The sequence below is a fragment of the Somniosus microcephalus genome, chromosome 6, assembly GCF_052327205.1.
Source record: "Somniosus microcephalus isolate GS21.2 chromosome 6, FLI_Smic_1.0, whole genome shotgun sequence".
Lineage (NCBI taxonomy): Eukaryota > Metazoa > Chordata > Chondrichthyes > Squaliformes > Somniosidae > Somniosus > Somniosus microcephalus.
This window is the reverse complement of record NC_140992.1, coordinates 27,046,622-27,061,668: the sequence shown is the minus strand read 5'-3', so window position 1 is coordinate 27,061,668 and position 15,047 is coordinate 27,046,622. Positions and strand designations below refer to the sequence as shown.

The window sequence follows — 15,047 nt, the reverse complement described above, 5'->3', positions numbered from 1 at the left end:
ACCTATTACAGTGGAACCTTGATTGTCCACACTCCATTGCCACAGTCTGGATTATATCCACAATCAGTTATGTGGGGGCTGGGACTTAGTTTTGCATAAACTAGCTAAAAGGCAATTGAGTGTTCTTAATTGATTTTTCACTGACTCTGGGTACATGACCCAGCAGGATAAGCAGTTATATTGTGGATGTCCAATGCTAGAATTTACTATCCAGGCAGCTCTGAAATGTAGTTTTGGGTCAAGAAACAAGTGGAGTGACGGCTTCACGTCTGGAAGAACCACAGGAAGCAGGTTGCCAACATATATTTTTCAAGAATGTATCTCGTTTTAAAATGAATGCGCAGATGAGATGCACTTTTTAAAATATGGGTCTTATCTGTAAATGTTGGAGAATTAATGAGGTAATTTGAATAAGTCACTGTGCCAAACTAAAGATAGGCAGATTCTTAACTATTCACCAGGTTCCATTAACTGCTAGCGGATTCCCTCCAATATTGCAGATAACGGGTTCCACTGTATAAATGTTATGCATAGGTTTTTTTCTTTCATGCTAACAGGACATCATTTGGACTCTGATAATGCTGTATTAGCTGCATAGTTTTAACTAAAGTCATAATACTAATGATGAAATTAGAATAAACATTAAGTTTTCATAAAGTAGTGATCAAATTTATTCAATTTTGTTCCCTGCAGATAAGCCTCAAAACTGGGACGTATGGTATGAGAGCAAGTTTGACGATTGTGGAAAAGAGGCCTGCCTGTCATTTTCAAAGGACGTTTTGTGTTCTCGTGTTACAGTTGACCATAACTACTATGCCATCTGTCAGAACCTGCTCTCTAGGTATGCCACCTGGCGTGGTACAACTGGAGGGCTCCTGCATAACCCTCCTGTAGAAATTGTCAGAGTTGGCAGACTGGAGGCCTTGCTTGAAGAGTGCGCCAACCCAAAGAAAGAGTATGGTCGGTTCCAGGCAGCAAGAGAATTGCGAGACTACCTCGCAAAGCTGAACAATAATGTAAGGTAGCTCAAAATGGGATCTGTTGTTTTTCACACTGCTCTAGATTTGAGACTGCAGTTGAATTGAGCGTGAGAGTTGTTCCTGTGTAGAATGTAAACTTATGTTGAATGAAACTATGCAGATATGGCACTGCACAAGGTGATGATTCATTCTTGGAACAACACTGGACATCTGCAAACCAACGTGTGAGACTGATTATCTGATTAGAGCATTGAGCTATTATTGACTTGTTCTCTGATTGCCTGCGGGGTAGTTCAGATGAAGACCAGCAGGTCACTGGAGATAATAGACTCTGACAGGTTTATTGATTGCACACGTGTCAAAGGGCAATTGACATAACACAGCATTACTGTCACAATTTGTGAGGCTGATGCCTTTACTGAGGAGGAAATCTTGCTTAACTTGAAAGCCTGTTTAAAGGCTTTAACCTACTGATGTTGTCTTGCGTTTCTATATTTTGAATAAGGAAATCATTAAAAAAAAAGTTTGTATTAAAAAAACTTACATGTACTGCCATCAAAATGAATGTGCAAAATTTTGATACGAGTTTGCCCATACTACCTTTCAAATATGTGAACATATTTGTAATTTTATCATCTGTAAACTAAAGCACTGAGAAAATATGGCATTGGGGTATACTGTCCGAAACCTTAAACCATTCCCTCATTGTTAAGCAATAATTTCATGTTCTGCAAAGGATAGGGAGAGGAAAAAATGCATTATTTTTAATTATTACACAAGACATCTGTGAGCATGAAATAGTGACCTGAGGTTAATTTGTTTCGAAGCGGCGACATTAAAAAAAAAAGGCCAGGATAATCATTTGCGGACCTGTAGGGGATATTTCTAAGAGAACCAAGTTGACTATTCTGTAAATAAAATGAGGAGAGCTTCCTTTCTAAGGGGAGGGGAGGGGAGGAGGCAGACACAAAAGCGTCTAGTATCTGAGCATATACCAAAGATAAGAATTGTTCCAAAATTACCCTCACCTTGGTAGAAGAAAAGAAACCTATTTATTGAATTAAACACCAGTAGAAGTATAATGAGGAAGTCTTTCAATAGCTATTTATATATTAAAAATGCATCAACTAACACTGGGATAAGGTTTTTGGTCGCAAGTTTACATTTGCCACGTGCTTGACTGGTTTAATTTTTTATTGATTTACTGGGCTGACACAGATGGCAGTTGCTTTCTGCTGTGTATTACATATTGGTACAGTATTGTAATTTGAACTTAGTTTAGGGTGAGCCATTTTCCATTTTGTTTAACTAAACTATATTAATTTGTTTCCAGTTTAAAAAAAAAACCTGTGTGTTTGGCACGTTAAACAAAAAGCCTCGTTGTTTGTGTGGAAATGGGGTAGAAAATCTGCTTTTGCTGCTGATTAGCTGAAGTGCAGCAGCAACACCATTGCCTGCTACTTTCATGCTTGTGGTTCAATCTGGATAAATGTTAAGCTCTTCCCCATAAAGCAATTTTGTGGCTTTAATCTCCATTTTAAATCACGCTGATGCTTTTGATTCTAAAACTAGCTCGAGTTGGCTTCATTGCAGGGGATTAAATACTGCAACATCACCATAAAGTTACAGTAGAAAGCAATAGTGTTTATTTTTCTTTAAAAAAAAACCCTCCTCAAACTGAAGTAATCAGATTATGATCTGTTTAATGGTACAAATGTAGCTTCTATTGTGTACTTATAACTTGTTAGTAACAACAGTTTACTCCAGAGATTTTCCAAATGGGATTTTTGGAGGTTTGTAAATGCTGTCTTCACTTTTTTTTGTATGTTCTCATTTAGTTTTCATGTTTTATCAAAATTGTCTGACTCACTGTGCCTTTCATTCAAAAGTTGTCTTTATAACTTAAAGTGGACTCATATAATAAAACTTTACTTATTAAAACTTTTTGTTGTTGTTACTGCCCTTGGAAAGCACAAGTCATATTTTTAAAGGAGTTACCTTCTATTTTATGCGGAGACTGGTCGCTGTATTTTATGCGGAGACTGGCCGCTGTATTTTATGCGGAGACTGGTCGCTGTATTTTATGCGGAGACTGGTCGCTGTATTTTATGCGGAGACTGGTCGCTGTATTTTATGCGGAGACTGGTCGCTGTAATGTACGTTCCAGTCAGGCAGTGCTCTCTTTACACTGCCTGGCTCGTACTACTATTCTCATAATTAGCACCGAGAATTACTGCAACAGAATTTGTAGAAACCTGCCCAATTACTTTTTGCAGTTGCTATTCATTCACCTAATACTACTTCACTATTACTCAAGCAAATGTGTGTGTAGTTGTACCTCCACACTCGTGCTCGTACTTCAATCTACTGTAAGAAGTCACACAACACCAGGTTATAGTCCAACAGTTTTATTTGAAATCACAAGCTTTCGGAGCGCTGCTCCTTCGTCAGGTGAAGTGGAGAGATGCATAAAGACACAGCTTATATAGTCAGAGAATAATGCCAGATGATTACAGGTAATCTTTCTAACTGCCATTTATCACACCTCGGCAGAGAGATAATGACAGCAATCAAAGGTGTGAATGGTGTCCAAACAGGTTAGTCAGGAAAACATTACATCAAAGAACAATGAGGTGGGGTCACAAGGGGTCAAATGTTGCAGATACTGGGGTCTGTATGGAAAAACAAAAAACAGACAAAAAAACATTTTTTTTGCTGGAAATCACAGCAGGTCCGGCCGCATCTGTGTAGAGACAACCAGCCAACGACGACTCGAGTCTGGATGACCCTACGTCAGGTGGGGTTACATGTAGCGTGACATGAACCCAAGATCCCAGTTGAGGCCGTCCTCATGAGTGCGGAACTTGGCTATCAGACTTCTTACATTTGTCCACCCCAGTCCAACACCGGCATCTCCATATTCAATCTACTGGACATAGTTTTGAATGTTTTCCCCCCACACAGCTTTCTGTCTCCTGAATGTGTTGACTCATGTAGACGTACAGTTTCATGGGCACCCTGCAGTACCTGAACCAGGTTGCCATTCTTCATGTGTGAGCCTAGACTTGAGCGTCAATAAGCTATTTGACCATGCAGAGCATCATAGCCGAGCTTGATTATTCCCTCACCCAGCATCCACACATGGGCACGTTTCAGAAGGAGCTAGCGAACATCTATCAGGAGCTAGATTTCCCATCTTATTAGTCTGGTCTGCAAAAGCCAATTATAGCACGCCTATTTCCACATTGGCTAAAATCAGTTAACTTAGCACAAACCAGGAATTCAACCTGATAGCTTCCTGAGCCAAATGGCTAAGTTCCATTTTATACTTACAGACAGAGCCACCAGGGGAGATATTTTTATTTGTTCTAAAACAAAGAAATGCTATTCAGTATTGAAAACTCATGTAGTTTTATAACATTGCTCATATTTTTGGAGCCTATTGTAACCTTCCAATTATTTCATCGAAGTCTTGAGATTCTGAAACCTCATAAAATTGTACTTTTTGATGAATGCCTGGTACATGTGGTTTGTCCTCTTTTTGTTACTTGATTCGTGGGAGCTGTTGTTTATAGTACAGTACTCCTTTCTGCTCCTTGTTCCTTGGCCCACTCTAATGCTCATACTACTCTCTATGCGCAAGCCTGCCTCTGCTTTCTCTGATCTGTGCAGCACCTGGTCTGTCTCTGCTCCCTAGTCTCAGTGCGATTTCCTAACTTATCTCTGTTCTCCTTCACTCTGCTCTGCTCCCCAGATGTTTTTTTCCTTTCAAAACAGCTTGTTATTGATTGAATTTCTCCCTTCAACAGAGACTGGCCAAGGTTTTAAATATTTTACTTCGTTTTGTTTTTAAATAAAGCATTTAAAATACTTTTGGAGTTTATTTCAAAGATGAAGGTGAGATAAAGACAAGTTTCACAACAAATAACAAGATAAAAAGGTGACACAAAATGAGATGGGGGGAGAAAAAGATAGTGACAGTGAAAGACAGACACTGTGATGACAAAAGCAAAATACTGCAGATGCTAGAAATCCGAAATAAATGCAGAAAATACTCGGCAGGTCAGGCAGCATGTGTGGAGAGAGAAACAGAGTTAATGTTTCAGGTCAATGATCTTTCATCAGAACTCTACTGAAATGTCATCGACCTGAAACGTTAACTCTGTCTGGCAGCATGTGTGGAGAGAAAAACAATGTGATGGCTTGGTCAGATCAATGTATCAGATGGATCCTTTCTCTACAGAGCATTTCATTTACACTTCACTGTTAACTTCTAGATTTCTAGACGCAAAAGGCATCGAGGGATATGGGGAGAGGGCGGGAATATGGTATTGGGATAGAGGATCAGCCATGATCATATTGAATGGCAGAGCAGGCTCGAAGGGCAGGTATAGTCGGACAGAGAATCCTTCAAAATAAAAATTAATTAATGCCCATTACTGCAGTGTGTTACACTAGGGCCACGTTAAAAAAAATTTAAGGAACAAAATAATTAGGGGAAGGGCTAATGGCCGATAAGGGGATTCAAATGTACACCTTGGGTTCCCTAAAATCTGTAATTTATATCCACCCTCAATAGTTTCTTGTTTTACAAAAATGGAAGGTTTTTTTGTAAATATGAGCCACATTTTCTTTTTACTGTTTTACCAGTTTTTATTCTGTTTTGAAATTTCCTTTTCTCTCTGGTAATTGCAGATTATCTGCTGTTATTGAGGCAAGGAAATTTTGAAATCAAATTGCAGTTTTTTTTTAAAAAGCAGTTCTTAAGCATTTTACTAATTTTTAAAATTTGTGATAATTCCTGTCCATTAGGGTTCAAATCAGACTAGCCTAAAAACTGAGGGGGGAAGTTGCCAGTGTCACCGGCCGCTGAAAATGCAGCAACACTAACTGAGCAAAATTGGTCTTGGGGGCATGGAGATTGGTGGCGCAGCGCTTGCCTTCTGTGCAACGCCGTCCTGGTGGCGTTGCCAGAGGCATCCGAGACGAAGTTCCTGTCCAGGTGCGGCATTGCAGCGGCCAAGAGGCCCTCCAGAAAGAAGGATGTGGGAGTACATCACTAAGGCCGTCACTGCCAGCAGTGTCACCTCCACCTCCAGGCTCCAGTGCCCAAGGAAGCTTCATGACCTCAGACCACTGGTCAAGGTCAGTGAATGCATCTTCAAAAGCCGTCTCCTACCAACTGCACCACTAGTGTCACACACTGCTCACTGCACGACCCCCAGTCACTCACCTACCAACAATCTGCATCAATCACGAGGCACATCTCCCATTCCTAGCCTCACCTCACCCCTTGGAGGAGATGGTGCAGGCCATTCTTGGCAGGGGCATGGCTGAGCCCTTGGCCAGCAGTGGGGCTGAAAGGATACAAGATGCCTCCTTCTGGCATACGCCTCATGCTTTCCCACCCTCCCGTCACCACAACCCCACCCTTGTGCCTTCCTCATTTCACACACCCAGGAAATGAAGCTTGGCCAGCCAGTGGGTGACCAAGAAGAGGGAGAGGAGAGTGAACAAGAACAGAAGAAGATTGATTTGACACTCCCAGCCATGAGCTCCTCTAGGTCCACCACCGTGGACATTTGCACTTTCCCCCCACTGAAAGTCAGCAGCCTTCCACCAGCCATGCTGCAGGCATCAGTAGGATAGGCAAAGGCACATACAAGACAGTCACTAAGAGAATGCATACGGGTGATGAGTTGATTTCTTGATGTCACATTAGATGGATAGATGTATATTGGTGGATTGGAAAGTTTGCTTTGTGGTAGCTTTTATTTCAGCATCGTGGCCAAGAGGACGTTGTGACGGTCAGTAGCAGAGGGAAGGTAAGGTGTGGGACTAATGCTGAAAGGGGAATTGGGGTTGTGGTTGCTGGGACTGCAGGTGGATGATTCCATCCCAGATATCCCAGCTACAAAGGGACTGTCTGGGATGCATCCTTCTGTCTGATTCCTCCTCTTCTGATTCCTCCTCTTCTGTGTCTTCCTCTTCTGTGTCTTCCTCTTCCTTCTGCGAGCAAATGCTGTAAATGTGAAATGACAGCATAAAATGCTGTAAATACTCAGTTGGTCAGGCAGCATCTCGACCTGAGACGTGAACTTCGTTTTTCTCTCCACGGATGTTGCGTGACCTGCTGAGTATTCGCAGCATGTTCTGTCTTCTCAAAGGCCTTCATTTACCATCCGTGCTGTTGCAAGTTAAAAAAAAAACCTTTTCACATCTATTGCAACAAGCCACCACTTCAATAAAAATTTTAAAAAACAGTCCAAAACCTTACATTCAAACTTACCTAACGATGTGTGTTTCCCTTTAAGAGCTGCAGACATCGCCACTGCTTGCACCCCAGATTAAATTGTCGTGCTTAGGACCCACCGCTGACTTCCCCGCTCGGGTCGAGGTTCGCATTGGTGACGTTAAGTCGACATTGCACGCCGATTGACGTCAACACACCAGTACTTTTTTTCCAGAGCACTGCCAGTTACCAGCAGCGCAAAGGGGGAGAGGAATATGGCTGCCGCTGCGGGACCCGCCACGAGCTGGCGAAAGAGCGGCAGCCGCCATTTCAAGGCGTTACAGAGTGGTGGTAAGTTGATGAATTTCTAGCCCGATATATTTAGCAAATGTAAACAGGACAGAGTCTAAATTCTTGTGTTTTTTTAATGACAAACACATTTGCTTTCTTAACATTTATTTTTGAATTTCTGGGGGTTAACGTTATTGCCTGTTGCTCCATATATCACTGCCCTCTGGCAGTCACATCAGTTGATGTACACAGCAACATCACTTTCAGAGGCAAAGCAAGAATTGATGATGTGCCTGTACAGCCTCCTAACTGTGGGTGAGATGATTAAAGAAGAAAATGCCTATAGTTAATTCGCAACATAAAGAAAGGAGCGTTTTCTAAATGCAGGTATCCATTTTAATGAAATTAAATGATGGCATCTGGTTGAACCTCACCTGAACATTGATACTTGTGCAAAGTCAACTAGACGCACCTGAACTTTTGACTTTTGGTTAATTTCAAGGATGGGTTATTAGTTTTTCATTTGAAATATGCCATCTAGTGGTATTGCCCTGGTAATGAACCACACTGTGTGGATATCTTTGCACTATGCAGCGTGACTGACTTAGCATTGAGAGATGTTTCTGATTTTGCATGTGATGTTTTGAAGTCAGAATTAAGTTGAGGCCTGTGTAACCCTGTAACATCGCCCAATTCAACATGCTTGCTCACTGAAATTATTATTCAATTTTTTAAAAACAACAGGAAATGCAGTTGGTGAGACGCTTGCCTTTCACCCCGAGACCTGGGTTCAGATTCAGCTAGGGTGAAAGTCTTATACACTGGCTGAAATCAGTTTGGCTAATCTCAGTTTAATTCTTGGTGGGTATGGAATGCCCAGCACAGAACTGCCACTAATTGGCACTAAATTAGCAGTCTCATGCAGAGACGCCACAGGATGGCTACTGTGATGATGTGGAAAATGGAAATGATGTGATTTTGATGCAGTCAAGTGTGCTCTTCTGGGATTAGGGCTGAGGCATATATTGTTGGAGCGGGGGCTTTACTCCGTATCTAACCGTGCTGTACCAGGCCATGGGAGTGCTTGGTACTGATACCGGGAGCTGGATTTTCTTCCACTTTAATGCAGAAGAGAAGCCCACTGCCGCATCCCCACCCAGCCTATGTACTCCTCCCCGTGTAATGTAAGTCAGACACACATACTTAATTTTTAAGATGAGTTTTTTTCCCCAGGTTACTTCTGTGTCTCACGATGTGGAGGCATTCATTATTAATGTTGAGGTTTTTCTTACCACGAAAACAAACCTCAGAACTCAAGCCATGATCCCACTCCCTTCGCCAACCTATTCTGGCCAGTTTTGGATGTGGCTGAGGACTGTTGTGTATGGTCACCTGATCACCATGTCAATCACTCCACATGCTGCACATGATCATCTTTTATACTTTTAGTATTTTTTTTCAATTTGGAAATGTGAATGAACTTTTAAGAACTAATTTGTTCCATTTCTATACGTTTCAAAGTTTACGTATCACACGATGAAAGTGTTGCTACAGGTTGAACTTCAAATATCGCAACCTGGGCTCGGGTGTTTCCGGACTTCGGACGTCAGAAACACGTTCCGAGTCCGGAAATGCCTGGGCCCAGGTTGCAATATTTCCGGACTTCGAACATCAGAAACACGTTCCGAAGTCCGGAAAAACACGAAAACCGGCTTGGCCTCGGTCCCAAGGCTGCTGGATTCGGGACGCTCAACCTGTATTACGATTCCACATGGCGTGGGGCCATAAATAATCATAGGCAACATGAAAGTGCTCAACTTTGATTTCTTTAAATGTAAGGGCCAGAATTTCCTGGATTGCACTTTTGCAGAAATTATGCAGAGGCGTACTTATGCCCAAATTTCCTGAGGAGCTTATTTACCTACACTGGAAAAGACCGCTGTAAAAGAAGCGGAAATGCAACACCGTCAATAGGAGTGATGGCAAGTGGGCTACTGTCTTCTGCCATGGCACCTCACTCTGAGACTCCTGCTCTAAGAAGGAAAGACTTTCACAGTCAATGAAATACTTTTGAAGTGGAGTCACTGTTGTAATGTGGGAAACGTGGCAGCCAATTTGCACACAGCAAGCTCCCACGAACAACAATGTGTTTGTTGTTGCCCAGGTAATCTTTTTTATGTTGGTTGAGGGGCCAGGACACCGGGGATAACTCCCCTACTCCTCTTCAAAGTAGTGCCATAGGATCTTTTACGTCCACCTGAGCGAGCAGGTTGCTTTAACGTCTCATCCAAAAGACGGCATCTCCGACAGTGCAGCACCCCCCCAGCACTGCACTGGAGTATCAGCCTAGCTTTATGTGCTCAAGTCCTGAAGTGGGACTTGAACCCACTACCTTCTGACTCAGAGGCGAGTGTGGGACTTGAACCCATGACCTTCTGACTCAGAGGCGAGTGTGCTACCAACTGAGCCAGAGCTGACACTCAAAGAAAGTTATGCAGAACAGCAGTATGTCCATTGGGAAGTAAGGCCATTCCAGCTGCTTAGTCCTTCTGAATGCATGGGGATGCGAGAATTTTGTGTGCAATGAGACTGATGGCACTGTTGTTAATTATAGTGCAGGACTCAGTGAGAAAAACAATTGGAAAGAATATCGCTATCAAACTCCAGAAGTGTCTGTTACGCCAATATCTAGCGGCATCAGGCTGTGCTGTGCCTACATTTTTGGGCCTAAGTCTATGTCACCGCATTATTCGCATAAGTTCTGGAAACTCCCGTGAGCTGGTCTTTTGCATGGTGCGGAGCTACGTACATGAGCGGCAGAGGGTTTCAACGGACATATCTCGGACATGGCACACGCCATTGATGTTTAGAACGATATTTTGCTATAGCACCGGCGTAAATCAGCTATGCTCAAATTTCCTTGGGAAATATTCGGCGCATTCCCGCTTTTGCGTCGGAGTTACACCGAAACTTTGCAGGAAATTTTGGGCCACAATATATATATTGAGAAGAAACTTCAGTAGGATAAAAGTACTGTAGAGCTCACTTGCACCACTGTCTCAGTAAATTCAAGTGAGTAAGTCCAGTGTGTTGCAAGAAAACACTTGTAACTTTGTTCTTGTATATCCGTGGGCGAGCTTCAGTTTTCTTCAAAATTGCTACATTGACATGAACAAAACGGCAATCACGAGATGGAATTTCATCTGATTTTCTTCAGCTATGTGAAAGCTCTGGTTTGTATTGAGATACAATATCAATTCTTCATTTCTTTCCATACCTTCAGCTGCAACCTGTCATCTTTTCAGTTGGCTCTGGCTGTATACTGTTATGCCGCCTAATATGCATCAAAAAGGCGGCCACTGTTGAAAGCACCAGCAAAGATTTACTGTGAATTCATTGAGTGTGTTTTTATTTCCCCCAGTTTTCTCGTCTCATCTCTCCTCTCCTGAAGGCTCTGCCCCTGTGGAGGAGTATGATTCCACAAGGGATGCAGCCCACTGAAACCTCGTTCAAGTGGCCAATTTCATGGTCTGCGCCTTGATAGTGTTGGCAGGTTGATCTACCATGTGGGCAGGGACATCACAGACGAGCCTGGTCCTTTCCTGAGCTGTTATCTGTACATATACTTCCAGCAAGTAGCAGGGCCTGACTGAAATGTTATAACCTCTCTTCTCTCTTTACAGATGCTAACTGACTGGCTGCATATTTGCAACATTTTCTATTTTTTTTAAACTTTCCAGCAGGGATCACTGAACAGCAAACAGGAGGAAGGAATTGATTTTTCCTCCCCCTTTCCTTACCCAGAGCCACTGAAGTCCATCTTAGCCAACCCTACTGCGATCGGTGAGCTCAGAAATTGATCTAGATATCTCAGTAGCGAAGCATATTTAGTCACACAGTTATCGAGGAAGTTCCCATGTGTGCATTTTAAATGGACATTGTGTTAAAGAAGACAAACATTTTTCATTTATATACATCACGAGGTTTACAAAACTGCTGTCCCCAGACTCTAAAAGTTCCTCTAAATTTTCAGACTGTCTACATCAGATTTCTATATAATTTCTGTATTTGTTGGCTTATTAGAAGGTTACTTCTATTAATAACACTGTCTTTCAGAACTTAGGACAGTGTGTTGCCAGGAGTGCATTAATATTTGCAGTGGGATCATGTGGGAGTCATGGAATGTCATTATTGGCAGGGCGCCCATACAAGAGTCTGGGAGTGTCAATGTTAGCAGTGGGTTCATGTGTTTTGTGGGCATGTTCTGCTGTCAAATCCACTCCTCCATCCAGCTCTAAGTAGGGTTTGAAGGTCGCTGGGTTTTGAGGGTCTGCTGGATGAAAGCAGTCGGTCTATTCCTCGCCAGGCATTTGGGAATACCAAAGATCTGGATTGCAATGTTCCCAGATGTCAGTCATCTGCTTTTCCAGCCATTTCCCGGTCCCTCTCCAGTAGCTGTGTTGTTTGCGTGCTGCAGCCTTTTCATCACCTTCGAGGGCAGAGACTTCCAGTTCCGTTAATATGATGCTCTGCTGGCCAATTTGTATTGCAGAGATCAAAGATTTCAATGCACATGGTCTGGATGTTATTAGGAAGTTCTTTGATGTCCTCCGTTAAGCTGAGGCAGCTGGTTATGATCTGTTGAGGGTAGACTCCTCATTCGCCTTGGGGAGTGCGAGGTTGGCAGCTTGTCCCAGTTTGTTTCAGTGTTTAATGTTCCCCAGGAGCTTGTTGGAGCTGGAGGTCCGATTATTCAGTGTGCCGGCTGGACAGTCCTCAACAAAGGTTGGAGTTGGAGGTCCGATTATTCAGTGTGCCGGCTGGACAGTCCTCAACAAAGGTTGGAGTTGGAGGAATGGAAAGTTTAGAGAAGATTTTAGGGCTTGAGCTTACAGAGACAGGGAGGGGGGAGGTTATGGAGGGATCCATGGCGCCGTGCATCTTGGCATTAGTGCTAATACCCCCCCTGGACGGGAAAAGTCACAAACCAAAGGTGTGGATAAAAATATAATGGGGGCCGAGGTTATGATCTGAAGTTGTTGAACTCGATATTGAGTCCGGAAGGCTGTAAAGTGCGTAATCGGAAGATGAGGTGCTGCTCCTCGAGTTTACGGTGAGCTTCCGTGGAACAATGCAAGAGGCCGCAGACGGTGAGGTCTGAGTGGGAATGGAACGGTGAATTGAAATGACAGGCGACCGGAAGCTCAGGGTCACCCTTACGGACTGAACGGAGGTGTTCCGCACCTTTCGTTTGTGACTTTTCCTTTTTTCCTCTCTCTCCCACATGGCAGCTGTCTCTCACTCTGCCAGCGCATTTCACACTTCATCTGGAGCCATTGTCTGTCTCTTTACCTGTCCTATTACCATCTCGTCTCACCTTGAATATCTCTTAATGTCTCTTCTTTCATCCCCTCCCCCATTTCCCAGCCCCCAAACTGCCTTTTCTCTCAGTCCTGACGAAGGGTTTCGACCTGAAACGTTGACTCTATTTCTCTCTCCACGGATGTTGCCTGGCCTGCTGAGTTTTTCCAGCATTTTCTGTTGTTATTACAGAAACAGGCCATTCGGCCCAACCAGTTCATGCCTGCATTTATGCTCCACACGAGCCTCCTCCCGTCTTTCTTCATCTAAATCTATCAGCATAACCCTCTATTCCCTTCTCCCTCATATACTTGTCTAACCTCCCCTTAAATGCATCTATACTATTTGCTTCAACCACCCCCTGTGGTAGTGAGTTCCACATTCTCACCATTCTTTGGGTAAAGAAGTTTCTTCTGAATTCCCTATTAAATTTCTTGGTGACTATCTTATATTGATGGCCTCTAGTTATGCTCTTCCCCACAAGTGGAAACATTCTCTCTGTATCCACTCTATCAAAACCTTTCAGAATTTTAAAGACCTCTATTAGGTCACCCCTCAGCCTTTTTTCAAGAGAAAAGAGACCCAGTCTGTTCATCCTTTACTGATATGTATACCCTTGCATTTCTGGTATCATCCTTGTAAATCTTCTCTGCACCCTCTCCAGTGCCTCTATATCCTTTTCATAATATGGTGACCAGAACTGTACGCAGTACTCTAAGTGTGGTCTAACCAAGGTTCGATACAGGTTTAGCATAACTTCCCTACTTTTCAATTCTATTGAAAAGAAACTGGAAAGTACTGTAGTACAAAGGGATCTGGGGGTCCTGGTGCACGAAACTCAAAAAGTTAGTATGCAGGTGCAGCAAGTGATCAAGAAGGCCAATGGAATGTTGGCTTTTATTGCTAGGGGGATAGAATATAAAAACAGGGAGGTATTGCTGCAGTTGTACAAGGTATTGGTGAGACCGCACCTGGAATACTGCATACAGTTTTGGTGTCCATACTTAAGAAAAGACATACTTGCTCTCGAGTCAGTACAAAGAAGGTTCACTCGGTTAATCCCGGGGATGAGTGGGTGGACATATGAGGAGAGGTTGAGTGGATTGGGACTCTACTCATTGGAGTTCAGAAGAATGAGAGGCGATCTTATTGAAACATATAAGATTGTGAAGGGGCTTGATCAGGTGGATGCGGTGAGGATGTTCCCAATGATGGGTGAAACTAGAACTAGGGGGCATAATCTTAGAATAAGGGGCTACTCTTTCAAAACTGAGATGAGGAGAAACTTCTTCACTCAGAGGGTAGTAGGTCTGTGGAATTTGCTGCCCTACAAAGCTGTGGAAGCTACATCATTAAATAAATTTAAAACAGAAATAGACAGTTTCCTAGAAGTAAAGGGAATTAGGGGTTACGGGGAGCGGGCAGGAAATTGGACAAGTCTAGGTTCGGAACGGTCATGGCCCTGTGGGTAGCGGAGCGGGCTCAGGGGCCATGTAGCCTGGTCCTGCTCCTACTACTTGTGTTCTAATTCTGTGTTAGATTTCAGGAGATGGTTCTATTCACAGGGATTAGTGGAGACACCGAACAGGCTGCCAGCTAGGTGTCCTTCAAGAGTAAATTGGGCCTGTTCCTGGCTGGGGTGGAGATCACCTTTTACAGAAGGTAAGTACTGTAGGAAATACAGGGACAGAGTGATCTCCTGGACGAGTTTCGTTCGCCTAGATGGGTCGGAGAGGAATTTCCCAGATTTTTTCTCCCAAATTGGCCATTGGGTTTTATACCTGGTTTTTCGCCTCTCCCGGGAGATCACATGGGTTCGGGTGGGATGGAGAGTGATAGTAGATTTGAGGTTAGGATCAGATCAGCCATGATCTTATTGAATGGTGGAGCAGGCTCGAGGGGCCGATTGGCCTACTCCTGCTCCTATTTCTTATGTTCTTATGTTCTTATACCCTAGTGCTTGGTTTGCTTTTTTTATGGCCTTGCTAACCTGTATCGCAACTTTTAGTGATTTGTGTATTTGTACTCCCAAGATCCCTTTGTTCCTCTACCCCACCTAGACTCGCACCCTCCAAGTGATGTGACCTCCCTATTCTTCCTACCAAAATGTATTACCTCACATTTATCTGTGTTGAACTTCATTTGCCAATTATATGCCCATTCTACAAGTTTATTAATGTCCT

General features: G+C 43.2%; 1 protein-coding gene across 4 annotated transcripts in view; it reads left to right on the top strand.

The window, feature by feature from the left end:
• The window catches only part of dipk2ab (divergent protein kinase domain 2Ab), a 318,674-nt gene extending 315,753 nt beyond the window's left edge, over positions 1 to 2,921 (top strand). For all 4 annotated transcript variants that reach the window (XM_085989862.1, XM_085989863.1, XM_085989864.1 and 1 more), the window contains one exon: positions 694 to 2,921. In XM_085989862.1, coding sequence (XP_085845988.1) covers positions 694 to 1,025 — 332 coding nt within the window. In that variant the 3' untranslated portion in view covers positions 1,026 to 2,921. The remainder of the gene's footprint in view (positions 1 to 693) is intronic.
• The last annotated feature ends 12,126 nt before the right edge of the window (positions 2,922 to 15,047 follow it).